General features: G+C 38.0%; 1 protein-coding gene across 1 annotated transcript in view; it reads left to right on the plus strand.

Moving 5' to 3' along the window:
- SLC16A9 (solute carrier family 16, member 9) overlaps positions 1-27,272 on the plus strand; it is a 48,301-nt gene that overhangs the window by 14,922 nt on the left and 6,107 nt on the right. The window contains exons 2-3 of the mRNA XM_012657399.1: positions 7,502-7,734; positions 18,516-18,659. Of these exons, the coding sequence (XP_012512853.1) occupies positions 7,539-7,734; positions 18,516-18,659 (340 nt within the window). The 5' untranslated portion in view covers positions 7,502-7,538. The remainder of the gene's footprint in view (positions 1-7,501; positions 7,735-18,515; positions 18,660-27,272) is intronic.

Raw genomic sequence — 27,272 nt, forward strand, 5'->3', positions numbered from 1 at the left:
ATCCCTTTACCCAAACTGAGGTGGTAGAGAATAAATGATATATGTATGTTTGGAGGGGCAAATGTCAGAGTTTAAGGGAAAAGAGTAATATCAATATTAGAACTGCTTCTGGCACAGCAGGTTTGCTCTTTAGTCTATGAAACTTGTTACCCATATTGGAGTCAGAACTAAAACAAAATTTTCAGTAGCTTTTGAAGTGTTTTAACGGCTTTATGAAGGTATAACTCAGATATAATAAAATTGATCCATTTGATGTGTACAGCTCACGGGTTTTTAGTATATTCACAGAGTTGTGCAATCTGCACCACAATATAATTTGAAAATATTTTCATCACTCCAGAAAGGATCCCTGTACCTTTAACAATCATTCCCCATTTCCCCCCATCAAACTGTTTTCCAACATGGCTTAAGCCTTTTCACCTGTACCAGCAGCTATGAGGGTTTCAATTCTCCACATCTTCACCCATGATTTATAGCCTTTTGTATAATAAAAGTGGCATAAATGTAACTGAAGGAAGGTTGGAGAACCCTGTATGATTTAGACTTTTGACTCACCTCACAGGTAACTAGATTAAGGCAAAATCAACTTGGAATCAACCATTTCCCACCCCCCAACCCCCATGCAGGATGTGTAGTCACATGATCCTAGGCTCTTAAAATAAAGTGCTTCAGCACCAGCAATTTGGTAGTGATTGCAATTCAAATAATGTGGTGTTGTTGACCTCTTTGCATATTTCAAGTGAAAAATGTATGTGTGAATCTCTAATGAGATATTTATAGATAATGTTTAAAATGGGGTTATTAGAGAAAGTTTATTGTGGTGGGCGACAGAGGCAAAAGCGAACTGTCAACTGAAAATAAGATTAAATAATTGTAAATCACTCTGTATTTGGCAAAAACTAGTATAGTACATATGTATACATTTCAGGGACAGAAAGCTTCCATGTCAATATTAAATGTTCTTAAATATCAAATATGCAATTCTGACATCTTATAACCAAGAGAACAGAAATTTCCAGCCAGTGTGAACAAGCGAGGAAACAAAGAATTGGCATTATTTGAACAGTACTAAAAACAGTCTAGGGCATTGGAGCTTAAGGCTTTACCGTGAATGAAATGCTGACTTTTGTCAATAGACCTTTTCATTTTTCAAAGCAAAGTGATTGGAACTTGCCAATTCTTCTTTCTCCTTAAACAAAACAAATTCTAGCTTTAGGAGGTAGGTTATCCTTTATTCTAATGATAGTTTAATTTTGTTGAATAGTGATATCTTCTTATGGTTAATTTTATTTCATGTTCTTTTCTCTCCTCCAAGGACGGTTCACAATACATGGAATATATTTAATTTTTAAGTTAAAGTTAAGAAATACACTTATGTTACAAGTTAAAGTTAATTTCATGATATCCCATTAGACCCTGTAGTATGATAAAACTACCCCCAATTACAGTGTTCTTCCAATAGTCTCTCAAAGTGGTTTCTAATTTTGAGTTTTATAAGGTATCTGGTCACGCAGAGTCCTGGTTTGTTAACACTCTAGTTAAAGGAGATTCCAAATTCTCAAAGAGTTTCCTAGAATATGCTATAATGTATACATTTCCTAGGAGCACATTTTTACACAGTTATATGAATAAGACTCCAAAACTTTGAATATACTCATGGAATATTAGTCTAAATAACATAACACATTCTGGTACTTATAGATCTTGTTATTTTTTAGGAAAGAAAAAATCCACTGCTTAGATAATATGAGTTATTAATACCAGGATTTTTTAGATAAAGTGTTGAAAGAATTCTGATTTGGGATTATAAACACAGACTTCCTGAAACACATTCTTAAATTTCAGCTGAGAGTACCATCTTTTTAATCTTGTTTTCCTTTGTGAGCCCTGTAAGACCTGCCCTCTCCAACTCCACCAAACCTATCAAGCCTATCTCGTTTCTACACCTATGTTCATGTTGTTCCTCTTGCCTGGGCAGTCCTTTCATCAATCTCCCCATTGTTCTTTAGAGCTAATCTACTGTATGAGGCCTTCTACTCTTGCTCCCGCCTTAATTGCTTTCATTTCCTTCAACTCCTAAAAATTTAATATGCATCCATTTCTTTGGTAACCAATCATGTATTACTCTCTTGTGCACATACCTTTCCATATGCACATATGTTACCTTCCTAACTGGATGATAAGGGCTTCTAGAGAACAAGGACCATGCCTTATTTCTCTTCTGATTTCCCTTACTAATTAGTGCAATATAATTTAAATTGTAAGTGATCAAAAAATGTTTTGAATAAAGACCACATTTATCATGCTGCGTTTCTGTAAACATTAGGATAAATGGGCTTAGTGGAAATTTCAGTTAATTTGGAGTTTTATTAAAAAGAATGCCAGATAAGGAAGTTTATCATATTGTATGATAAAATATGAAGAAGGGGAGATAATAAGAAGAAATTTTCAGAAAAATAGATATGGCATATCTATATTTCCTATATTCTGTTGTCATCAACTGTATTTCTGTATTTTTACCTTTGGCCCAAATGAGACCAAGTGGACTATGGGTGGTTCAAATAAAATAATTGACTCGAAATGATTGCATACTCACAATGTTTATTCTGTTGCAAGTAAAAAAAAATGACATCGGGTAACTTAAAATAATTTACTGGGTTAGCTCATAAAAATGGAAGGCTGGAGCAACCAGGCTTGGGTGTCTCTAGGGGGTCAAGGTAGTGGGACAGACAGAGGGTCTCTTCAGTGCACTTTAATGGGGATCGGTAAAGTCCAAATATTTTTCTTTCTTTATAGCATTTCACTCAAGATTCAGAATCCTGGGAGGGAGGCCCTACTGGCCTCTCTTGGGTTATGTACCACTCTATTGCTCAAGGTCAAGGAACCTTGATTAATAGTCCCTCTAAACCTCTACTCAGAGTGCAGACTTGAATCCCAGAACAGGAAATTGGGTACCATTACAAAAAAGGGGGAAATGAAGACTAGCCTATTTATGAAATTGCCTTACAGAATACAGAGTATCAGACAAATAGCAGCCGAGTGGTACCTAAGGAGTAGAGGAAACTTAAGGAGAAAGGTGTTACCCTGACAGAAAGCAAGAAGTCACTAAATGGTATTTTTTGCTATGTTCTATTGAGACTGCATGTATCTTGAATTATGAGATGATGACAGATCAGAAGCTGTTAGTCAGCTCTATAAAACTTGTCTTTCTAGTCAGAGTTGATATCCATGAGAACTTAACTTTGTATTTCTAAAGTTTGCTCTCCTAACTATTTACTGTAAAAAGAATTTCTCTGGCTCCTGTCCTATGTGTTGAAATGTCACCCAAGGCAAGGCAAGGCAAAGCAAGGCAGGACAAAGGTTATCATATTTCTGTCTACTTAAAATTTGAAAACTGGCAGGGGAGTTAATCCTCCTCCTCCCCCATCACCTCCCACCTCCCAGGAATACAGGCTTTATTCACGATTCTGCTGCTCTATGTAAATGTGTATTTTTCTTGAAATGCTGTAATTTGAAGATGTAAATGAAGGACAATTTTGTAGGCATTTGTCTTTACACGACCTAGTCTCTTTAGATGTTTGGCTATTTCATATACATAATATGGGAAATATATATATAATATCATATATTATCTAGTTTGGGGAATTAAGACTATATTTTCTATAAAGGGGATTCTGAAAAGGAATTGTAAAGTACTAAATTGTCATTAGAAAGACCAGAACTGAATTGTTTACTTTTACAATAGAGTCAGTACTTGGAGAGAGTACACTTCTGATGGAGGGACAGATCTGATTAACACAAAGGATTTTGATATTTGGAACTTTGGATTATTCTGTCTGTTAACATAATTGTGTGGTTTGAGTACCCAGAGTTTAGACTCTACAGTTTCTGGCACAAATTTTAACATCTTTCTGTTTCAGTCACTAAGAATCAAAAGCTAATTTGTACAAAGGCCTATGGCAGGTGGTGACATGAGTTTTGCCTAGTGCTCTGAATTCAAAGGGAAGAAATCCATGGAAGGTCAGGCAAACGTGGGTGTAGCCATGACTCTCTCATAGTTGCCAAATGCCTTGTCATCTAAATAGGGATGTGTATGAATGGTCGAGTGATATTCCTATTGTCTTTACCTATTATCTGATGAAACCACAGCCAGGTGAATGGCTTGGCAAAACCTGTGGGCAAAGAAGACTCTGTTGAACCTGACTATACGTCTGGCATGAAGAGATATTGAATGAAAGGACAACGTTGTTAATAAACTAGCTAACAGAGAAAAATAAATATGTAACTCGTTGTCTCTAAGATTAACCACAGGGATCTTAACTCACTGTCTCTAATAATTAACTGCCTGCAGAGATTGTTTTTTTCAAAACATTTGAAAAGAGCTGAGCAGACAGAAAGGAAATGTAAATCCTCCTCATTAGACCAGTTCAGCTAGACTACTGATAAACTATTTCTTCAGGAGAAGGAAAAAAAAAAAAAGGAAAACCAGACGCAGCGGCTCCACAACCATTTCTTACTATCAATCTGCCACAATACAGTTTTCCCCCTTTTCCCCATAAAGTCCTGAGCCTCTTCTGCATGGGGCCAACACTTTCCCTTCTTTCTTTCATGTGCCGTGCCTCTTTCCCTTCTCTCTACTTCCCTCCCTTTCCTTTCTCTCTCAGAGAAAGTAAAATAAACGTTTTACTTCTTTCTATCCTAATCTTTGTGTTGAGAATTCTTTCTCATCCCATGTACAAACTCCCACCCTAACACTGAAGGTATAGATTACGTGGAAGTCCCTGTTGGGGACATAGAAGCCCGGCCTTTGATCTCCAAAACCATTGCCGTGTAAGCTGTTTTAGAAGGAACACTAAAAATAGAAAAATATGAATGTTTTGTTAGTAAAAATTAGAAACAAAAATAGACAAATCTCACCTATGAATTTAAAAATGCCCCTCACCCCAAAATAGACTAACACAATCAAAATAGTACATTGACTGAGGAAGGTTGAACCCAATAATTTGTGGATGCTTCAGTAGAGCACTAAAAATAGAAAAATATGAATGTTTTGTTAGCTTTGTAAAATAAATCTAACTAAGTCCCAGTGACAGCATCATGGCATCTGAAGGCATTACCACTAAAGTTAGGAACTAGACAAAAATGTCTGCGTTTATTTGACATTATTCTGAATGTACTGTTCCATGCAAAGACAAAAGAAGAAAATTAGAAGTATAAAAATTCAAAATATATAAGGAGGTAAAACTATCACTGTAGATGATTATATAACTGTATTGCATTGTATATTGTACATACTCAAGAAAATCATCTGAAAATCTACTGCAAATAGAATTTAGTAAGGTAGTTGGATGCCAAATTAACATACAGGTATCAATAGCTTTGACACATACAAACAGAAGATAAATCAAAGAAGTGACCTCAATTATAATATTAGCAAAAAGTATAAAATGCATAAAGATACAATAAAATGAATGGTGAGGAAAACTTTAAACACTAAAAACACAAAAAGAGTCTTGAACGAATGCAAAACACACCATATTCTTAGAGTCAACATCATAAAAGTATCAATTCTCCCTAAATCACTTTTTAAATTTAAAAAAATCAGTCTTAATGAAAGCATCATCAGATTTCTTTCAAACCAGATAGGCCGATTCCGAAATTCATAAAAAAAAGCAAACAAACATGAATAGCCAATAAAATATTGAAAAAGGAATGCAATGATGGGGAAAGTGAGAAGGAACTTAGCTCCACTAATGACTAAACTATATTTTAAAAAGACTTTCATGAAAAGATTGTGTAATGAAACTAATGCAGTAATGGTATGTGAATAGACAGATAAATGGAACAGAAGAGAAAATCCAGAAATACACCCACGTATACCCAAGAGTTAGACAGGAATTTCAAATGGCTTTTTACCTCTGAAACGATGCACAACATTCATACTGTGAGAAATGCAAGTTAAAACTACAATGAAATACTATTTTAATGCCAAGAAATTGACGAAAATCCAAAAGTCTCACACCATACTCAAAATCCTGGAGATATCAATCATATAAATTAGTTCAATCCCCTTGAAGCCAATTTGATAGTACCAATTGCAATTATAAATGCACCTTCCCTTTGACTTAGCAATTCCACTTTTGGATTTTTCCTAACAGATACAAAGCAAAAAGATATATGCACATGTAAGATTGCATTGTTTTTTCATTGTAAGCCATAGGGGACTGGTTAAACAAATTGCTATACTGGAATACAATGCAACAGTGAGAAAAGAATGAGGAAGGTCAGTATGCATCTATGTGAAAGAGCTTCGAGATATTTGTCAAGTGAAAAAAACAAGGCACATACCAGTGTGTATAATATACTAAATGTTATTTTTTGTGTAAAATAATAGAGAAACTCTATTTGAGTGTGCTCGGGTATGCATAAAGAAACTCTAGACGGATATAAAAGAAGCAAGAGGCATTGGTTATCTGTGGAGATGAGGATTTGATGAGAAATAGGTAGATGAGGGAGTGTATATCCTTTGTCCTTTTCGAAATTTTGAGCCATGCAAATGTTTCGCCTATTCAATAAGTAAATAAACAAGCATACAGCCATATGGTGAGATTCTATGTATTTATTAAAAAAACACTGAAGATGCTTTCTATGTATTGATAGGGAAAAATCTTCAAAGATGTTAAGCGAATGAGGCAAGGTACAGAATATAACGTATAGAGTGCTACTTTTTGTTGAAAACGAGGGAAATCGAAGAATATTTGCTTAGTGCTTCATAAGGAACTCTGGAAGGGTATTCACGTTGGTGAAAGTTGTGATGTGCTGCCAGTTCCCCCTCCAGGCTCCCTTCAGGAATGAAAGACTCTTTGTCCCGACTGTGGGGGATGCCGCTGGCAGATGGCCTTCAGCCGACAGCCCTTGTGGAGCCACCTCACCTCGGGTCACCCACCACCCCTTCCTGGGTGGCCGCATCCAGTGAGTGGTCCACATGGGGGTGTGACGGGGCAGATCCCCACGCCTAACTCAGGGCAGCTCTGATGGGTCAGCCCGACTTTAGAAATCCCCTTCGTTAAAACTGCAAGGGTGCCTGTCTTCTCCCTCTGCCATCTGTGCCCTTGCACAGGTGTTGACTGGACAGCAGTCCTAGTAAATCTTCTTGCTAACAGTCTGCTTCCTAGGGAACCCAAGAACCTAAAAACCAGCAGCTAAACTCAGTGGTTCCCTGTGGTTGGGAAGCGATGGGAACCTGATGAAGGGGTATGAGACGTTTCACTCTATGCATTTTTATAATTTAAAAAAAAATTTTTTGTACCATGTGGATGCATGCTTTATTCAAATCATAAATGAAAATTTAAAAGTTAATATGTCAGTGATATTTTATGCTTTTCCATGTACATCTTTAGAGAACCTTTTATATTTTTTAATGTAGGAGATATTTTAATCCAAAATACTGTCCCGTACCACACTCTAAATATGCTTTTCTTTTCTGTTTGTTTTTCTTTAGGACCTACAGAGAAACACCTCCTTGATTTCATCCTACGATGGAACTTAAAAAGTCACCTGATGGTGGATGGGGCTGGGTGATTGTGTTTGTCTCCTTCCTTACTCAGTTTTTGTGTTACGGATCCCCGCTGGCTGTTGGAGTCCTGTACATAGAATGGCTGGATGCCTTTGGTGAAGGAAAAGGAAAAACAGCCTGGGTTGGATCCCTGGCAAGTGGAGTTGGCTTGCTTGCAAGTAAGTGGATACATTTATGCCTCTCCTTACTCTTTAATCATTTAATTACATTTGTTGCATCATTAACACTGTGCAAGGCATAGGAGGCTTCTTTTTTAAAAAAGCATATGTTGAAACACTTTCACTATAATAAAGCTGTGTGAAAATATAGGCATTCTGTAAGATATTTGATCATTCTTTCATTTCTTTATTCATTTATTTTCTACTATGTACCAGGCAGTGTGCTCGCTGCTGGCAATGAAAAGATGAATGGCAAACACAAGCTTCCTGCTCGTAAGAGGAGGAACCAGTCTAGTAAGAGACACATATCCATGAGTAAGAATAAATCAGGGAGGTGAAGGTAGTGATCCAGGTATGTGAAAGGTACATCAGTGACCAAAGGACCAAATGATTCTCAGCAGCCCTCTAAGCAGCTTCTACGTGGCACATAGTTACTCTTTTTTGATTCAGATACACTGTGGCCAAATCACATGTCCTATGCTCATGACAACTTCATAAGAAAAATCTGACATATCTAAGAGTTGACGATGTTATTAAGGATTTTAACATAATGTTATGTGAAAGATATTTGTGATGTATTTTGCATGTCTCCAAAAGTAATATTCTTCATAAACAATCACATATTTTTTAATAGTGCTTCCTATCATCTTTAGAGAGAAGAGTAATTTTATTTTCCTTTTCACCATTAAAATCATATGCCACTTCAATTTCTGGAATCATAGTTGAACTCTGCAAGAATATTTACTGATCATCATTCTAATGTACTTGGAACTATTTAAGCACAAATGTACTTAGATGGTGACCTTGATGCTAGACAGGGTCAGTGGCCCTGGGGTCTCTTCCTGTGTGCTTTGAACTTGCAGTTACTCCTTGAGCAAGTCACAATCTCTATTCTTACAAAGAAAATTAGGACATTGCCTGCAGTGATTTGTAAAGTATTTTTCAGCTCTAAAATGGTTTCATGAAAATATGCTTAAAACAAAATGCATTGGCCATTCCTTCTTTTAAATATGTGTCTCTCCTTGATATTAAAGGGGACTTCTAAAGAAAGAACAAATGCTTCCAACTGTTGTATTACTTTGTTAAATTATAAACAAGACAAAAACACTTGAAAAACAATGCTGGATCATCTGGCTGGGTCAGATAACTAAACATACCTAAACAAATAAAAATAATACTGCCTTCATGAGCTCAAGAGAAACAGGAAAAGTTTGTCCAAGATTTGTTTGAGAGAGTATTTCAAATTAGGATTTGTTTGTAAAGCCATCAAAGTACAAGTGGATAATAATTGATATGTAAATAAAGGGATTTGAAAGTATTGATTGCTAGAAAATGTGTATTGGAGAGGAGAGAAGTTTTTTTAATGTTCTCTAGTTAGTCACTGTTTCTAGTAGCAAATTCTAAGTTACACAGAAACGTAATTACCTTGGCTTCTAGCAAGGGTCCAAGAATAATTGAAATATCTCAATTAGCACATGCTTGGAGAACAAAGCTTCTTTTCACAAGTCTGTCCAGGTAGGAATTGAAGATTGAGGGAAGCTGAGATCTCCTTAAGGATGGGGCATTTGTGGTCAGAGCTGAGGCTGACTCTCTTTGAAAATTAAACTGCAGCTGTACACACTCTCCAGGCTCCTAAGTGAATGGCCACTCATCTCAAAGGCCAGGGACAACCCTCTTCACTTTTAAGCAGGATGGGCTATGTAGTTTGTGGGCCCCAGTGCAAAATGAAAATACAGGATCCTTGGTAAAAAATTGTTTAGAATTTCATGACAGTGATAGCAGGGCATTAAACCAGTCCTTCTAATAGCTGGGCCTTGTGGGATCACTCTAAGCCCTGTGCAACTACATTGGTCGCGAGTCCAAGAAGCCGGCCCCGTGTGTAGGGCCTGGGGAGATAGAGCGTCTTGCCCACCAGATTCAGGGAGAGAACAAGTACTCGAACGAGTCTGGAGCTACAGTCAGAGGCAAATTCAGGTCCTGGCTCTACCATCATTTAGTGAGTGGCCTTGAAGTCACTTAACCTCTCTAGGCCCAATGTCATCGGCTAGATGAGGAGGCACCTTGACCTGCTGCCCAAAGCTTTTGAAGATGAACATAGAAAAAGGAAAGCAGAGGATTCAAGAATGAGAAAGTGGTGGTGGCGAGGGGAAGGTGACGGTAAGAGCTACCACCTATGGGTGTGTGTGTAGGTGTGCTTTAGATGCTGTGTTGAGGTCTGAGCATAGCTGACTCCACTGAATGCACGGTTTTTGATATTGGCCTCTCTTGGTTATTTATAGCATAAATTAAGAGACAAATCCTGAAACTATGTTTATATATTATAGTATCAACAAGAAGTGTTGAGCAGTGTGTGAGCCACATTGACCATGCACTTTTTTAACAATTTTGTTCTACAGAGAAACAAATGGACCATCACCACCTTGGAAGTGAAACAAGTATATTTCATGTTGCTGACTCAAATGTTTATCAGTGGCTCTTAACCAAGGTGATAATTAGAATCATCTATAGGACAATTCAGCATATAATTGCCTGGATTTGCCCCTCAACCATTCTAATTCAGTTGGTCTGTAATGGAGTCCAGACACATGAATTTTTTTAAAGTCCCAAAAATGATTTTTAGTTGGGAATGACCGCCGGCTTAAGCTATCTTTATTTAGGTTTCAGTCTTATACTTTTGGATAACTCTCTGATGTATAATTTGTTTGATTTTTTTTTTTTATTTATAAAGGTAACTACTGTAGGTTTCTGCTTGGGTGTGGCACTGCTCATGCCATGTAAATCATGAAAAATAAATTATGTGTCCAATGACCCTGGTTCTGGTGGAAAATAAAACATGTAAATAGACATCTTTTATCCTTTTTTGATAAAATATGAACTTATACATATGTACATACGTATTTACATACATATATGTTTTTGAGAAAAGATGAGCTTTATATACCTTCATATACACAGTTGCTCTTAAATTTAGGGGCATATATGAATTATTTGAGCTTGTCTTAAAAGCAACTTTTATACATATCAGTGGGTCAGGGATGAGGGTCAGGAATCTGCACTTTAGCTCCCCAGTTGATTCTGATGCAGGCAGGCCATCTGGTATCTGAGAAACATTAGCTGTTTTCTTTACCCGGTTTTATCCAGAGAAGACCTGATAGGTGTCATCCTTGACCAATTCTGTGATCCGGCCTCTGTAGCTTTATAATTGAGCAAGTCACAGCAGCATCAGTACATTTGCCAAGCAACATAAAAATTCTACTTTTTATGTACTTGTCCCTGAAGTTCTCTAAGTGCCCCTTTTGTGCCTGGCTCAATAGCAGCCACTTTCACTTACTTTATCTTAGTTGATCCTCGTAACAATGCATTGAGGTGGGTGTTATTGTCCTCAAGGTTCAGTGACCTGCCCAAGATGAAATACTTTCTCCAGTGAGAGGAGTGGCACCTGAGCTCAGGTTTTTCTAACCTGTTAAGCCTGTTTCTTTATCTTTAAATTGGAGATAATAAAAGTACCTACCCCATATGATTGTTGTGTAGAATAATTGAGATGGTATTTGGCATATGGTAAGTACTCAATACATTTTAGTTATCAGAGAACAAATCGCTCACAAATAAAATGACTCTCCCAAGCAGTTCCAACCAAACTGCAGAACCTCTAAAGGAAAGAGACCCTGGCAGATGAAATGCAAAGTCAGTTCTTAGAAGGATGGGCAGGAGGGAGAGCTGGAACTTCACTGAGATTGTGTCTAAGCATCTAAAATGTAAGCCCGACTCTTCATCTTTGACAAACTTAGATTTGGACAGTAGCTCATAATAGCAAATTAGAACTGTAAAAAGATATGCACTCTTTATAACCTTAATTCTTAATTCCTTTTCTCTGAAACCTGAGTAATTCAGGAGAAAATTTTTCTTCCTTTTGCCTAAATTATTTGTCCAGATAATCTTTGGGATGAATACAGCTGGGTATAAAAAGGATCCTACTCTCTGGGTGATACATTGTGAATGAATTCATCATCGTTACATATGTTTGTAGGGTCTTCTCTGTGGTAGGGATGCCAAGATCTCCATGCTTCTACGGGGTTGGCAGTCTCAGGGAAGAGATAGAAAAAGGTAACTAATAATTTGAAACTTTATAAATACCAAGGAGAATAGCATTGGCAAGACAATCTCTGTAGTTTTATAGAGATCGCCTTCAAGGTGGGCCAGATGGAAAGATGGACTGTCACAGGGCAACAGGCAGGGAGAGGACAGTCCATGCAAAGTCCCTGTGCACAAAGGCCTGGAGCCCACACTGCAGATGATGTGTCTGGGCTGAGTAAATTTGGCTGGAGAGGAGGGTTAGTCTTGGGAGGTGTGGTGGTCAGTTTTGTGTGTCAATTTGGCTTGTAACATTCCCCGGTTATGCGAACACCAATCTAGGTGTTGCTGTGAAGGTATTTTGTAGATGTGCATAAAGTTCATCATAAGTTAACTTTATGTAAGGTAGATTAGCCTAGATAATCCAGAAGGATTTGATTCAATCTGTTGAAAGGCTTTTAAGAGCAGAAATGAGCTTTCTCAGGAGAAGAAATTCTGCTTGTGGCTGCAACTTCAGCCCAATGCCTGAGAGTTCCTGCATGCCCTTCCTAGTGACTTGCCCTACAGATTTTGAACTTGCCCAGCTAGGCAAGTATTGTCTGGCTAATCTTGTAAGCCAATTCCTTGCAATAAATCTCTTAATATATATTTCTTGCTGTTTTTGTTTCTCTGGTTGAAACCTGACTGATAGAGGAGGAATGGAAGGTAACTGAATGGCCTTGCATTGTTTTAAGATGAGCTAGAATGCCCTTTGGCTAGACGTTGTTCTTCAAATTCAAGGAAGAGGGTGAGGCTGCTTCTCAGACAACTCAGTGGCTAAAATTGCAGGGAGATCTTTCTTCAGTAGTTTTCAGCAGATTTAATAGGCCTCACCCCCACTTTTGTCCTCAGTTCCTCCAAAGGCCTTCAGACTCATAATATGAGTCAATAAACATATCCCAGGTTAATACAGTGAGTCTATATCGCCAAGCCCACTCGCTGAACGAGTGGTGAGTGCCAGCAGAGCTGGGTTTGGATATTACCCCCAAGTACTGTTAACTCTTTCAGGAGCACTAAATTCCTACCTCCCATGAGGATTCTGTTGCATTGGCCAGTTCCCAGTGTGCTAGGCACTTCTAGGATTGGTAACAACAATGACTGGGTTTTGGTTAAACTTTCTGCCATCTCCATAGACCAAGAAACCAGCCAACAAGAACGGCAGTCGGTATATGTAAGAACAAGGATTTGAGTGGGTTCAGCTCCTCAGTGCCTTTCTCTTTCTCAAGAAGATGAACTTGAGATTCACAGTCTTAGCTGGAGCAAGGAGTGAGGAACCTGCCAGTCTGAAGGAGCCCACGCCGTGAGCTGTCTGCATTCTAGGTGGAGGAGCAGGGCTTTCATGGGCCCAAGTGATCCCCTCTGTTAGGAAATCCCTTATGCACGGCAGATCTACAACCTGGTTACTGCTATATTTCATTTCTCACTGTACATTGGCCAACTTAAGGATTCAATGCAGCAGGCCTGGCCATCCTTTCACTCTTGGGACTGCGAAACTTTTTAGGAGAAAGATGTACATGAGGGTGACTTTATTCCCAAAGGGAATACTTTCATTCTCAAAGCTATCTTATAATAATTTCAAACTAGAAAACCACATTATGTTTCTGTTTCCTCCATTTAGAATGCATTTTCCTCCCTTTGGTTGACATAATCATACTCTATGGCCCTGTTCAAGGCTCAGTTCCTTGGCCCCGGGTGATCGCCCACTTCTGAAATCCCAAAACACACTGTCTGAACCTTCCTTTTGGTGCTTATTGCCTGTGGCCTTTGGTTTTAGTTTAATTCTTGAAATGTGTTTGTTTTGCCTCTGGTCTAGGCCCTGGATTATGCATGGTTTTCTGTGTCTTCTAATAAGATATGAGACTCTAGTGCTGTGCTTTACAATACAGTAGACACACGGCTACTGAGCACTTGAAATGTGGCTCATTCGGATTGAGATGTGCTATAGGTATAAGAAATATACACTGGATTTCAAAGACTTGGCACGAAAAAGAATGAAAAATATCTTGATGATGTTGAAATGTTGAAATGATAATATTTTGGATATATTAACTTAGAATATGTTATTAAAATTAATTTCACCTCCTTTTATTTTTCTTATGTTGCTATTAGAAAGTGTAAAATTTCATATGCGGTGTATGTGTGTGACTCCTTATGTTTGTATTGTACAGCACAGCTCTAGTGGATGCTTGGTAAATATTGAAGGAATGGCAATGGCTAGTTATTCATTTTTCTGTCTGATTAACACAGAACTAAATATAATGTTGCTAACATATTTTTAAATTTGTAATGCATTCTTCCTCCACGCTGACTTCAACAGCCAGCAAAAATTGAACTGTTTTGTCTCTTCCCAAATTACCCAGAAGGGCTGAAAGAAGCAATGTCATCACTTTTTGACTTCCTTAGAGGCAATTCTTCTCATTTTTCTAATTCATCTGTGATCATAACAAAACTCTTTTTAAGGTAGAGTTTTCATTTTCCTTCCCATCATCGGCTGAAAGTGGTATCAATCAGTCTGACTTGCAGATAGCTAGTAACGAAGAGTTTTCTATTTTTTGTTTTGTATTTAAGAGCTTGCAATGCTCAAAATCCCATCTTCAGCCTCCTTTCTTTCTTCACGCCTCACTTTAGTTTGTAGGGTTATTTGTTCTCCTTTACATATGAGTTTTTTCCTTTTTTGGGAGAATGTGTCAGTATTGTGCCAAAAAACGTCGCCAGGCCATTATGCAGGAGGGTAGAATATCTTTTAAGGGCCCTGCATACTTCCTAGAAAGGACAGAACTGTTCGCCTCCCAGCGCCCCACACTGCCTTCTGCCTTCCTTAGGCCAGTCTTTGTGCAGCCTGCCGGCTCTGCTGCTTAACAGTCCAGCTCAGGATTTCAGTTCCACCGACCAGTCAAGGTTAATCTCCCAAACAGAAAGTAGTAACAGCAACGGTGGCTTCCAATCACCATACCAAAAATAGTAATAATGGCTCTCGAACACCAGTACATGGGCAACTGTAAGTTCAAGTAAAACTTTTACCAAGGGCAAAATGAATATAAAGGCAATGATATGTGGAGTGTGTGTGTGTGTGTGTGTGTGTGTGTCGGTGGGTCCCACTATCTTCCTACTATTTTGCATTTTATTTTGAAATTATAGCCTTCTCACTATTTCCTTATTCAAATATTCCTTCTTCTTTAATGAAGCGGTGGTAATAATAGAGGGTTATTACATTTTAAAAATGTTAAATGAAAAATTGGCACCCCCCTTTTTCTTACTAAAATTCTTCAGGTTCACTGCGTGGAATCACTGGTTCATGTTTTGGGTTAACTAACTTTTGTTCCAAAGATCCCTTCTGCAAAGTGAAAGACCTGAAACATAATAAGAAATCTCCCCTGAGAGTAGTCCTTTGGCTTACTTTGTCTCTTGAAACTCATCCAGTGCTGAGAAATAATACATGGTTTATCATTTTGGAGACCTTGCATGTTATTACAAAGGACTAAACACGTAAATGTGTCAAGGTTTACAGATGTGACTTGATGGTCACTTCATTGTACTTTGCCCTAATTGTTATTGATGAAATATGAGGATATTGTGGATTAAATCTATGTAAATAGAATCTATAAATATACCCTGGCTTTAAGGATGAAGGTAAAATATGCTCTAAATTTTTAAATATCAAATGATCATAAAGATTATGTTTTTATGTGACATAAATTCATAAAACTATGTAATCTGGAAGATATTAACAAAAACACATTGATGTTATGTTCTTTACTAATATTTTGATTTCTAGAAAATTAAGGTACTGATTAAACTATTTCTCAATTGGTAAGAATGCTGGGCTGACATTGGCCTTCACACTGTCATTGATCAGCTTTGGATTCTTGTTCAAATCATGTGATCTTTCTGAGCTCTGGTTTCATCATTTTCAAATTGAGGTGTTTGGATCATTTCCAACTTCCAAAATTTCAGCTCTAAAATTTTTTTTTTTTTGAAACAAAGTCTCACTCTGTTGCCTTGGCTAGAGTGAGTGCCGTGGCGTCAGCCTAGCTCACAGCAGCCTCAAACTCCTGGGCTCAAGCGATCCTTCTGCCTCAGCCTCCCGAGTAGCTGGGACTACAGGCATGCGCCACCATGCCCGGCTAATTTTTTCCCTATATATTTTTAGTTGTCCAGCTAATTTCTTTCTATTTTTTTAGTAGAGATGTGGTCTCACTCTTGCTCAGGCTGGTCTCGAACTCCTGAGCTCAAACAATCCACCCGCCTCGGTCTCCCAGAGTGCTAGGATTACAGGCGTGAGCCACCGCGCCCAGCCCCAGCTCTAAAATTTTTTGTCTTGAATCTCCAACATCAAGATATTTTTTCTCTAAGTAAGCAGTAGATGGCAGTGTGAAAGTTGAGATTTTTTTTTTTTTTAAAAAAACGGCTTTCAATTTGCTGTTTCCATTTGTGAAATAATTTCTGCTCATTTCTTCCTGATGCCTAAATTTTTTTCAAAGAATTATGTGTTAGGCAAAAATGATGTAAGAATTTATCATGTAATTGATAACAATGCTATATATTTTATGGAACAGTGGTTTTAATTGTCCATGCTATGAAATTATTAGTCCTCATTCCCACCCCCAGTCTCCTCAACTCTGGAGTTTCCTTATGGAGTTAACATGCATTAACATGCATAGATTTAAAGTCCTATTTAGAGGATGAAACTTGAAACTTTTCAAGTATGCCAGTAATAATCTCTGTGTCTTTCAGTCCTCTTGTGCTGTTAAATTTGTGAACACTGACTGTCGATGTCCATGCAATTTGGTAACAAATAGAGAAGGATCATGCCTTATGCTCTCAGACATCCATTTGTGAAATTTGACTCCTGTAAAACCGTTTCTATTTTTGAAGTATCTAAGTATTTCTCATTGGGTGTACGGACAGCTCAACTATTGGGTGATAAGTTTGGTCTTTCAAATGGGTTTTCCTTTTAAAACTCTGACACAGACTATTTCCCTCTGCTTGTCGTATACTCTTCTGCACTGGCTCACACGAGAGGGCCTGATCATGCCAGGGGCTGGTTCAGGGCCAGGGAGGAATGTGGGAGAGCTGTAAGCACTGGGAGCTATGATCTCAGTGTATCCTGGTGGCCATAATCTGGACTTAAACACGTGTTTAAGAGATTCTCTGGTATGGGGAAGAATGTCGGGCATGGGGTCTTCGGATCCTGGCTCTGCCGTTTACTAACAATGCGATTGTGGATGGATTCCACATCATTTCTCTGTTTGAGGTTGCTTTAAAAAGAAGTAAAAGATACATACAGAAAAGTGTCCATATTATGAGAGTATAGCTCAATGAATTTTCACAAACTGAACACACCCCTGTAATCAGCACATTCACACCAAGGAACAGAACATGAGCAGTACCCTGCGAGCTTGGCTTTGCTCTCTTCTGAGTATAACTCCCCAGCCCCTACCAAAGATATTCACTGTCCTGACATCTAACCATAGATTAGTTTTGCCTGTTTTGTACTTTTTATAGTTGGAATTATGTGGTTTGCACTTGTTTGTGTTGGGTGTCTTTCACTCAGCATCTTTGTGAGATGCATCCATATTGTCATGTATAGTTGTGGATCCTTCACTCTGCCTGCCATATGATAGTCCATTGTATGAATATACCAGAATTTACTTACATATTCTACTGTTGATGAACACCTGGGTTTCTTGGTTTTAGCTATTATAAATAATTCTGCTATGAACAGTTATGTATATGACATTTGCTGTAGTTATCTCTATTGGATGCACACATAGAATTGGAACTTCTGGGTTTTACAGTGTGCTATATTCAACTTCAGGAGATAATTCCAGCAGTGTATGAGAATTCTGCTTGCTCTGAATTCTTGCTAACACTACTGTCTGTCTTTAGGTATTCTAGTGGGTGTGCTTTTTGAAAATTGGACATCATAATGTGAACCTGGAAAGGTTGTTGTCAACTTAATTAATGTGTGCTTTTCTTTAATTCCAAATCCTGGTTCTTCCTTTTACCATGGACTTGGACAAATTCTCTGAGCTTGTTTCCTTCCATGTAAAATGAGACTATTGGGCTGAATGACCCTTAATGTCCTTTTATTTCTAGTATGCTAAGCTTTGCAATTTTAGGTGCTTTTCAGGTACAGTGCTAGTGGGAAAGAATTCAATATCACTTAAATTCTATTGCATGAGCAGTTGCTCACTTACGCATAGAACAACTCCAGGTAATGGTCACTTTTGCCCATCAGTCAACAGAGCACAGTAACACTATCAGGTGGGTAATGTTATTATTCCAATTTTCAGATGAGGAAAGAGCCAATAAATTGCCCAAGATCAAACAGTTAGCAAGTAACAGGGCTAAAATTTGAATAAAGTCTGACTCCATAACCCTCATTTCTTAACTATGTGATCTTACCATCCTTCAATTTCCTTATCACAGAAAGAGGAAATGGGACTAGCAATCTTGTCTACCCCTCAGGGTTGCAGGAGGATTAAAATGAGATGAGATTGTTTATGTAAAATACCTCACATAGTGTCTGCATGTTGCAAATACTTGGAGGATTTTGTTGTTGTTGTTTTATGATGGAAAGAATCATTTTGAATTTATGATGGATGGATCATATGATTGTGGGAAAGAGGTTCCTGTTAAATAAGTGAAGGTTTCATTTCTTCGTTTAGGTCCTGTCTGCAGTCTCTGTGTCTCATCTTTTGGAGCAAGACCCGTCACAATCTTCAGTGGCTTCATGGTGGCTGGAGGTCTGATGTTGAGCAGTTTTGCTCCCAATATCTACTTTTTGTTCTTTTCCTATGGCATTGTTGTAGGTAAGGAACCTGGTCACTATGACATTTATAACCTAAAAGAGTTATGCATCATTTTACCTGTGTCAGGTTATTATTCAGTTAACATAAAGGAGTGAAAACACTCACTAATAATTTACTTTTACTGACCACTTTTGTAAAAATTGTTGCTTTAGTAAAAAATCTGCCCAGTGAATCAAAATATTTGAAAGGATAAACACATTTCTAAAATTCATACTATGTCTCCCTGCAAGGCACAGGAAGGTTTTTCATCTCAGACCTTGTCTCTATATAGCACAAAAAGGAAGAATGAGAGAGGGGGAACATAAAAGTTAGATGTCACTGACATCTGTCACTTCTCACTGACATAGGAAGTGGCCCCTTTCCTATCAGACACTCAAGCAGGGCTCTTTTTTTTTTTTTTTTTTTTAGAGACAGGGTCTTGCTTTGTTGTCTAGACTAGTGTACAGTGACTTGATCATAATTCACTGTAGCTTTGAACTCCTGGGCTCAAATGATCCTGCCAGCTCAGCATCCCAAGTAGGTGGGACCAAGGCACATCATTACGCCTGGCTAATTTTTTCTTATTTTTTGTGGAGACAGGGTCTTGCTACATTGTCCAGGCTGGTCTTGAACTATTGGCCTCAAGTGATCCTCCCATTTCAGCCTCCCAAAATGCTGGGATTACAGGCATGAGACACCTCACTTGGCCCAAGCAGGGCTCTTTGGTTTGTGTTCACAAATGGTTGATGCATTTCACAGCATCTGTTGCTGGGTCCCAAATCAAAAGTCACAGCAGAAGGAAAAAGTAGATTTTAAAACACTTACTGTTAATATTTTTAAAGATAAGGCAGGAATGAAGGAGACTGAGTGATGAGGATGATTGATGATGATATTGGTTGCCGGAGAGGAAAGTATAGATGGCTCAGAGCCTGAGAGCACTGACGGTTTGGGGGAGATATCCTATGATATATGATATATGACACTAAATGCATGCAGTGTTAAGAATCGCCAGACCTGATGTTCCTAAGAGCTTTAGTTGGGAGTTTGAAAAAGATGACCTCCAGCTTTCAAAAGGTTTTTGATGTCTGAAAGGACCTAATTTTGCTGACTACCAATATTGCTCTTTTCTCCTTGGGAATATTTCCCCAATACTAAATAATAGAAATGATAGCAGCTAATATTCACAGAGTACTGATCACGTGCTAAGGACTGTGCTAGATGATTTACACGGTCTCATCTTCACAAGAACCTATTTTACAGAGAGAGAAAGTAAAGCTCAGAGAAGTGAAAAAATGACTAACTGAAGTCACAGAGCTAAGAGACTTGAGGCTGGGCCCATTTGGTCTGACACCAGAATGTGACCTCTTTTACATTTTTGTAATAATTCTTGGTGCTTTTAGGACTTTTAAGGTTTATTTTAATGTAACTACATACCCTAATATTACTCAGATCTTAATCTATTTAGATTAAACAGATCACTTGTTAGGCCTTTGAGGGTAGGTAGTGTATGTTTTGTACTTGATATTCCCTGTAGTGCTTAATATGATTTTGAACCTGTGGCTACAAATACATTAATCTCTTGTGTAAAATTTGAGAATCTTCATTGAATAATAATTTTGCATTTTTGTCTAAAATAATAAAAATAAAAATGTAGATATCTGTGTTTATGCATGAACATTGGATTATTCCTTTTAGGACAAACCTCATTTTACATAGAAAATTGAATCATTATGCCATTAAGTATGATTTGGGCATTTTCCCCGAATTCTGGACTAGCTGTTTAAAACTTCATGGGGTTTTTACTCTTATTCATGGTTTCAAGGTTAATCTGGGAATAGCTTTTGTGAGTATATATCAAAAGTTGTCACTGACTTAAAAATTGATAAACAGTAAGTGATGCCATAGCATTTGTATCATCTATAGAACAAAATTAATTTTTTTTTTTTGAGACAGAGTGTTGCTTTGTCCCCTCGGCTAGAGCGCAGTGGCATCATCAGAGCTCATTGCAACCTCAGACTTCTGGGCTCAGGAGATCCTCCTGTCTCAACCTCCTGAGTAGCTAGAACTATAGGAGTATACCACCACATCTGGCTAACTTTTTTTATTTTTAGTAGAGATGGGGTCTCGCTCTGGCTCAGGATGGTCTTGAAACCCTGACCTCAAGTGATCAGCCCACCTGGACTTCCCAGGGTGCTAGGATTACAGGCATGAGTCACTACTCCCGGCCAGAATTTTTAAAATAATTAAATTTAATTTAAATTTTTAAAATCCATACATAATAATTGTACATATTTATGGCGTAGGTACATAGTGCTGTTTCAATACATATAATGAATAGTGATCAGATCAAGGTAATTAGCATATCCATCCTCTCAAACATTTATTATTTCTTTGTGTTGGAAACATTCAATCTCCTCCTTCTAGCTATTCAAAATTATATATTATTGTTAACTATTATCATCCTACAGTGATGTAGAGCACTAGAACTTATTCCTCCTATCTAGATGTAATTTTGTATCCTTTAAAAAATCTCTCCCTATCCCTCCCTTCCCCCTACCCTCCCCAGCCTCTAGTATTTTCTGTTCTTTTAACTTCTATGAGATCAACATTTTTTAGCTTTCATATATGAGTGAGAACATGTGGTGTTTAACTTTTTCTTCCTGGCTTACTTCAGTTAACATAATGTCCTCCAGTTCCATTTATGTTGCTTCAAGTGACAGGATTTCATTCTTTTTAATGGCCGAATACTATTCCATTGTGTCTATATGCCACATTTACTTTATTCATTCATCTGTTGTTGGACACTTAGGTTGATTCCATATCTTGGCTATTGTGATGCTGCAGTAAACACGGGGGTGCAGATGTCTCTTTGATATACTGATTTCCTTACCATTGGATAGTGCCCAGTAGTGGGATTGCTGGATTGTATGGTAGTTCTATTTGTAGTTTTTTGAGGAACCTCCATAGTGTTCTCCATAGTGGCTATACTGGTTTGCACTCTCACCAACAATGTATAAGAGTTCCCTTTTCCTGATATCCTCACCAGCATTTATTTTTTATCTTTTTCATTGTAGTCATTCTAACTGGGGTGAAATGATAACTCATTGTGGTTTTGATTTGCATTTTCCTGTCCTGATGATTAGTGATGTTGAATATTGTCTCTTTTCTTTTCTTTCTTTCTTTTTTTTTTGAGACAGAGTCTAGCTCTGTTGCTAGGGATAGAGTGCAGTGGTGTTATCATAGCTCACTGCAACCTTGAACTCCTGGGCTCAAGCAATCCTCCTGCTTCAGCCTCCTGATAAGCTGGGACTACAGGTGTATACCACCACGGCCAGCTAATTTTTTCTATATTTAGGTAGAGACGAGGTCTTACTCTTGCTCAGGCTAGTCTGGAACTCCTGAGCTCAAGTGATCCTCCCGCCTCAGCCTCCCAGAGTGCTAAGATTATAGGCATGAGCCCCTGCACCTGGCCCATTTTCTCATATATTAATATTTGTTGACCATTTGTATGTCTTCTTTTAAGAAATGTCTGTTCAAATCATTTACCCATTTTTTAATCAGATTGTTTGGTTTTTTTGCTGTTTAAATGTTTAAGTTCCTTGTATATTCTGGGTATGAATCCCCTGTCTGATGAGTAGTTTGCAAATATTTTCTGCCATTCTATAGATTGTCTTTTCACTCTATTAATTGCTTCCTTTGCTGTGCAGAAGCTTTTTAGTTTGATATAATTTCATTTATTTATTTTTGCTTTTGTAGCCTGTGCTTCTGAGCTTTATCTTATTCATAAAATCTTTTCCCAGATCAATATCCTGAAATATTTCCCCTATGTTTTCTTCTAGTAGTTTTATTGTTTGGGGCCTTATATTAGGTCTTTGATCCATTTTGAGTTGATTTTTGTATAGGGTGAGAGGTGGGGGGATCTAGTTTCATTCAGTCTCTCAGCTGGGCAGGACTGCAGCTAAGGCAGCCCGAACTTAGCCTGAGGGCAAGTTGCTGCCCAGCTTTAAATTCTCAAAATGGCCCCTTGAGCCTGTGAATAGAGAGCGTAGGGCCCGTCTCAGGCAGGCTGCGCTGGTAGGAAGCTGTGGAGAGTGCAGTTCACTCAAAACTCTGTCCTACAGCAGCTGGCTGCAGGATGGTGGGCAGTGTCCCAGATGTGTGCTGGAAAGCCTGGTTCCCCTACCCCTTCCTAGCCAGGTAGGGGTTGCAGCTGAATCAGCCCAAACTCAGCCTGAGGGCAGGGTGAAGCCCGTGTCAAACTTTCAAGATGGCACCTTGGACCTGTGACCAGAAAGGCTAGGGGGTGCTCCACCTAGGCAAGCAATGTGGGCAAGAAACTATGGAAAATGCTGTCTGTTCACATCTCAGTCTCAACAACGGCCTGCAGCAGGGCAATGGGGACCTTCCCAGGGGTGTGTGTGGTGCCTGGGCTCTACTCCTCAGAGCTGCACAGTGGTTACAGGCATGTCTGCTGTCTCCTGGTACCTGGGGTCTCAGAATGGCGTGTGGCTCAAGCTGCTCTACATTACTGCATTACATTACTTCATTACTGCTATAGTAATGAAATGAAGCCAACATCCAGTGCTGGTGTAGTATTTAATATTTATGTGTGGAAGAAGGGGTACTAAAGGAGGCTTCATGCAGGAATAGACAATTGAGCTGAGTCTTGAAGGACAGGCAGGATGTGGTCAGGTGGATACAGGCTGGAAAGGGAGTGAGAGTGTTGCGAGAGGCGCTACAAGGAGCCCAAGTGCTCAGAGGCGTGAAATAGAATGGATACCAGCAGGCTTTGTATACATGTTCGTTAAGGAATACACAGATCATGTGGGAAGTTGCAAATATGTCAAAGCATAGTGTGTAACAGGACAGACGGTAAAAGGTTTTATGTGGTCTTTAAATTTTTTTTCTAGAGGCAGGGATCTTGGCCACGTTACCCAGGCTGGACTCAAACTCCTGGCTCAAGTGATACTCCTACCTCGGCTGCCCTAATAGCTGGGACTCCAGGAGCAGTATGTGGTCTTTATTGCAGGAGCGCGACGTGATGAGAACTGTATGACAGCCGTTTAGAACACAAATTGGTGGAAAAAGTACTGGAGGCTGAGGCAATTGAGGCCACAGTTGAGAACAGAAAAGATGAGGAGTGAACTGAGGCAGCATCAGGGCAGAGAGAGATGGAGGTCGATAGTTTAGGCAGTGGGTGTCGTAAAGACCTTGATGTCTGGTTTGATGTGAGGAGATGAGGGGAAAGAGACGCCTGAAATTGTGGTCTCACCCAGAGGTGTGTGAGATGGAACATAAAGTGTGGAAACACAATGTTAGAACATCTAAATGTATTTAGTTTTTACCTATTTAAATAAAGGGAAATAATTATGTTTTACTAATGTTTATGTTTTGAATTGACAGTAGTACAGGGAATGCTTTAAGCCATTGGTTTCCAAACTTTTTAGTTTTGGAACCCTTTTACAATCTTTTGTTTAGGACCCCCAAGGAGCTTTTCATTATGTGGATTATACTTACACATATTCTATTAAAATTTACTGCATTAAGAGGTTAAAAATTTTTATAAGTATTTACTTATAATAGTAATTCATTTAAAGATAGCAAACCCAGTACATGTTAACATAAATAACACATTTATTATAAAAAATAACTGTTTTCCAAAGCAAAACAAAATTTGGTGAGAACAGTGCCATGGTTTTATATGTTTGCGAATCTCTTTAATGTCTGGCTTCATAGAAATAGCTGGATTCTCATATGCACTTGTGTACTGAATCTGTTGCAATATGTTTTTTGATTGAAGTATTTGAAGAAAATCTGTTATCTCACAAAGATGTAGTTGGAAAAGGGAAAAGTTTTTAATAGCCTTTTCAGGCAATTGGAGATTCTTCTTTGATACCATACCATGTTAGGGTGGGGAGCTCACGGAATGGGTGGAGAAACAATTGTTGACACAAAGATTAGGATAGTTTTAAAGGAAGAAACTTTATTTTACCTTCCCCTAAAGAGAAAGGGAAAAGGCTCAGCACAAGGGAAAGAAAGAAGTGCTGGCCGAAGCTAAGGGGCCTGGGGTATTTATCCAGGGTTATAAAGGGGTAAAGAAAAGTTTATTGCAGTAGACTGATTAGCAGGTGACAGCTGTGAGATGTTAGGGTGTTTGTTTTTTCCTCTTTTTTTTCTTCTTATAGTCTCCTCTGCAGTGTGGTCTGTCCAGTCTGGTCTGGCAGGCGTCAAGGAGGAGGATTTACACTCCCTTTCTGTTTGCTAAGCTCTTTCAAATGCTGTAAAAACAATCTCAGCAGGCAATTAATCTTGAAGTCAGCAAGTTAAGACCGATGTGGTTAATCTTAAAGATAGCTATCTTTCTCTCCCTTTTTCTACTTTATTTGTTCTGTTAGTTTATTAGCAAGGCTGTCCTATCATACCAAAACTTGGCAAGTAATAGTATCCTAAAGATTAATTGCAATGTGGAACTTGATACCACATCAGTATACTTTTCATATTCTGTTATATTAAATCCATTTATTTATGCTGTACTTTGGATAGATCTTCATTTATACCTAATTATATAACATTGTGCATTGGTCATTTCAAAAATATTTATTTGCTGAATTATTCAAGAATTTAAAAAATGTTACCACATATCATTATAAAACATAAAAAAATTAATTTTGTTAATATTGCCAACAAGCATGTCAGAAAATCTTTATGTATTAGGAAGCTGTCAAATTCATGGTGGCAGATCTGAGTTTTCTAAAATGCTAATTTTTTTGCTGAAAAGCATGAATTTTATCATTGGTGGCAGTTATGTCAGTTGTTTCTCTTGTTTCCCTTTTGTGTCTATCAGATATTCTTTCAAATAAAAACAAGATTATATGGAAAAAGTGGCTATTTTAGCTGTCTACTAAACCAATTGCTTAAGTGCTTTTCTTTGAAGCAATTATTGTAATTCAGATGAAACATTTAAAGTAAGTTTGTTTTTATTGTGTGTGGTGGTCAAGCCTACAGGGTGTAAAGTTTGGTACAAATACCTTGATTTCTTTTTTTCTTTTCTTTTCTTTTTTTTTTTTTGAGACAGAGTCTTGCTCTGTTGCCTGGGCTAGAGTGCCATGGCATCAGCCTAGCTCACAGCAATCTCAAACTCCTGGGCTCAAGCGATCCTCCTGCCTCAGCTTCCCAAGTAGCTGGGACTACAGGTGTGCACCACCACACCTGGCTAAATTTTTTTTCTATTTTTAGTTGCTCAGCTAATTTTTTTCTACTTTTAGTAGAGACAGGGTCTCACTATTGCTCAGGCTGGTCTCAAACTCTTGACCTCAAGTGATCCTCCCACCTCTGCCTCGCAGAGTGCTAGGATTACAGGTGTGAGCCACCACACCTGGCCAATACATTGACTTCTGATAGGGCTTTTCCAGTTTTACTCACCATCCCTTTTGCACCATCAGCATAATTGTGAACACAGTGGAAAAAGCAGAGAATATCTTACTATTAATATAAAAATAGTTCTGCCTTTATGAACTCCATGAAAGATCTCAAGGACCACTGTAGGGGTACACAGACCTTTCTTTAATAACTGCTGGTTTAAGTTCATCTTGATACAGATGTGGGGAGATACGCCACCAAAAGATTTCTGCTTTTTGAAAACTATAAAGAAAACATTTCAAATTTCTGCTACACTAAAAAAAAAAAAAAAAAGAGTGAGATAATTTTATCTGAAACCCATGGCCTCAAAATCATTTTTTAAAAATTCTTTCTTTTTTAGTCTAAGGTTAAAAGTTTAAAGGTTGCTGTTTCTTTTTTAATATTGGCGTTTAGTAATCTGAGATGTCTTTTTTTCATGTCTCCAATGACTTACATTTGACAGAGCCCTGACAACCAAATCACAGAAAAGTAAATTCATTCCCCCTCCAAAGGCTTTCAGAAACAGAATCAGTTAAGGGTGACACTTGTTGGCTTCCCAAAATCGATTGTCCAGAAACAGGTCTTATTTCATGTCTTGAAGTATCCTATATGCAATAATGACAAGTGTATAAATTAATCCAATTCATATTTCGGTAGTGAGGTAGTATTTTTTCTCTGAAGTCATACAAAAGGATTCTCTATTTTAAACAGTTTATTTAAAGTGTAACAGTTTCATCTATCTCATTTCTTTAAGATGACTTTTTATACAATCATGGATGATTATCTGAGTCCTGGGTTGTTTTAAGTGCTGATTTCCTAAATTTGTAAATTTAGGAAATTTAGTAAATTTGTTAAACTTGTATATTATTTTAAATTCTAGCCCAGGCAGCTATTTAAAGTAATGAAAATTATCTTAGTAATTCACATAATGGGCCATGGTTAAAATTCAGTTCTTAGACTCTGGTTTATGTGCTGTTTTTAGAGTGAAACTCGAAAACAGAAAATGTTGCAGAAGAAAGGCTAAAAAGTAAATTAGTTAGAACTAAAGGAGACTTGTATGGAAAACCGAGGTTATCAAATACTTAAAAGGGAGGAAAAGATTAACAAACAAGAGCCTTGGAAATGATCTGGAGATAAATATTACCCTTTGAACTCAAGAAAGGAAATTTACTTATAATATTTTTGTAAAAGAAAAACAAATTTACAGAAGAGTAGAGAATATCATAGCAAGCATAT

This window comes from Propithecus coquereli, unplaced genomic scaffold (assembly GCF_000956105.1).
Source record: "Propithecus coquereli isolate 6110/MARCELLA unplaced genomic scaffold, Pcoq_1.0 Scaffold115, whole genome shotgun sequence".
NCBI classification, from domain to species: Eukaryota; Metazoa; Chordata; class Mammalia; order Primates; family Indriidae; genus Propithecus; species Propithecus coquereli.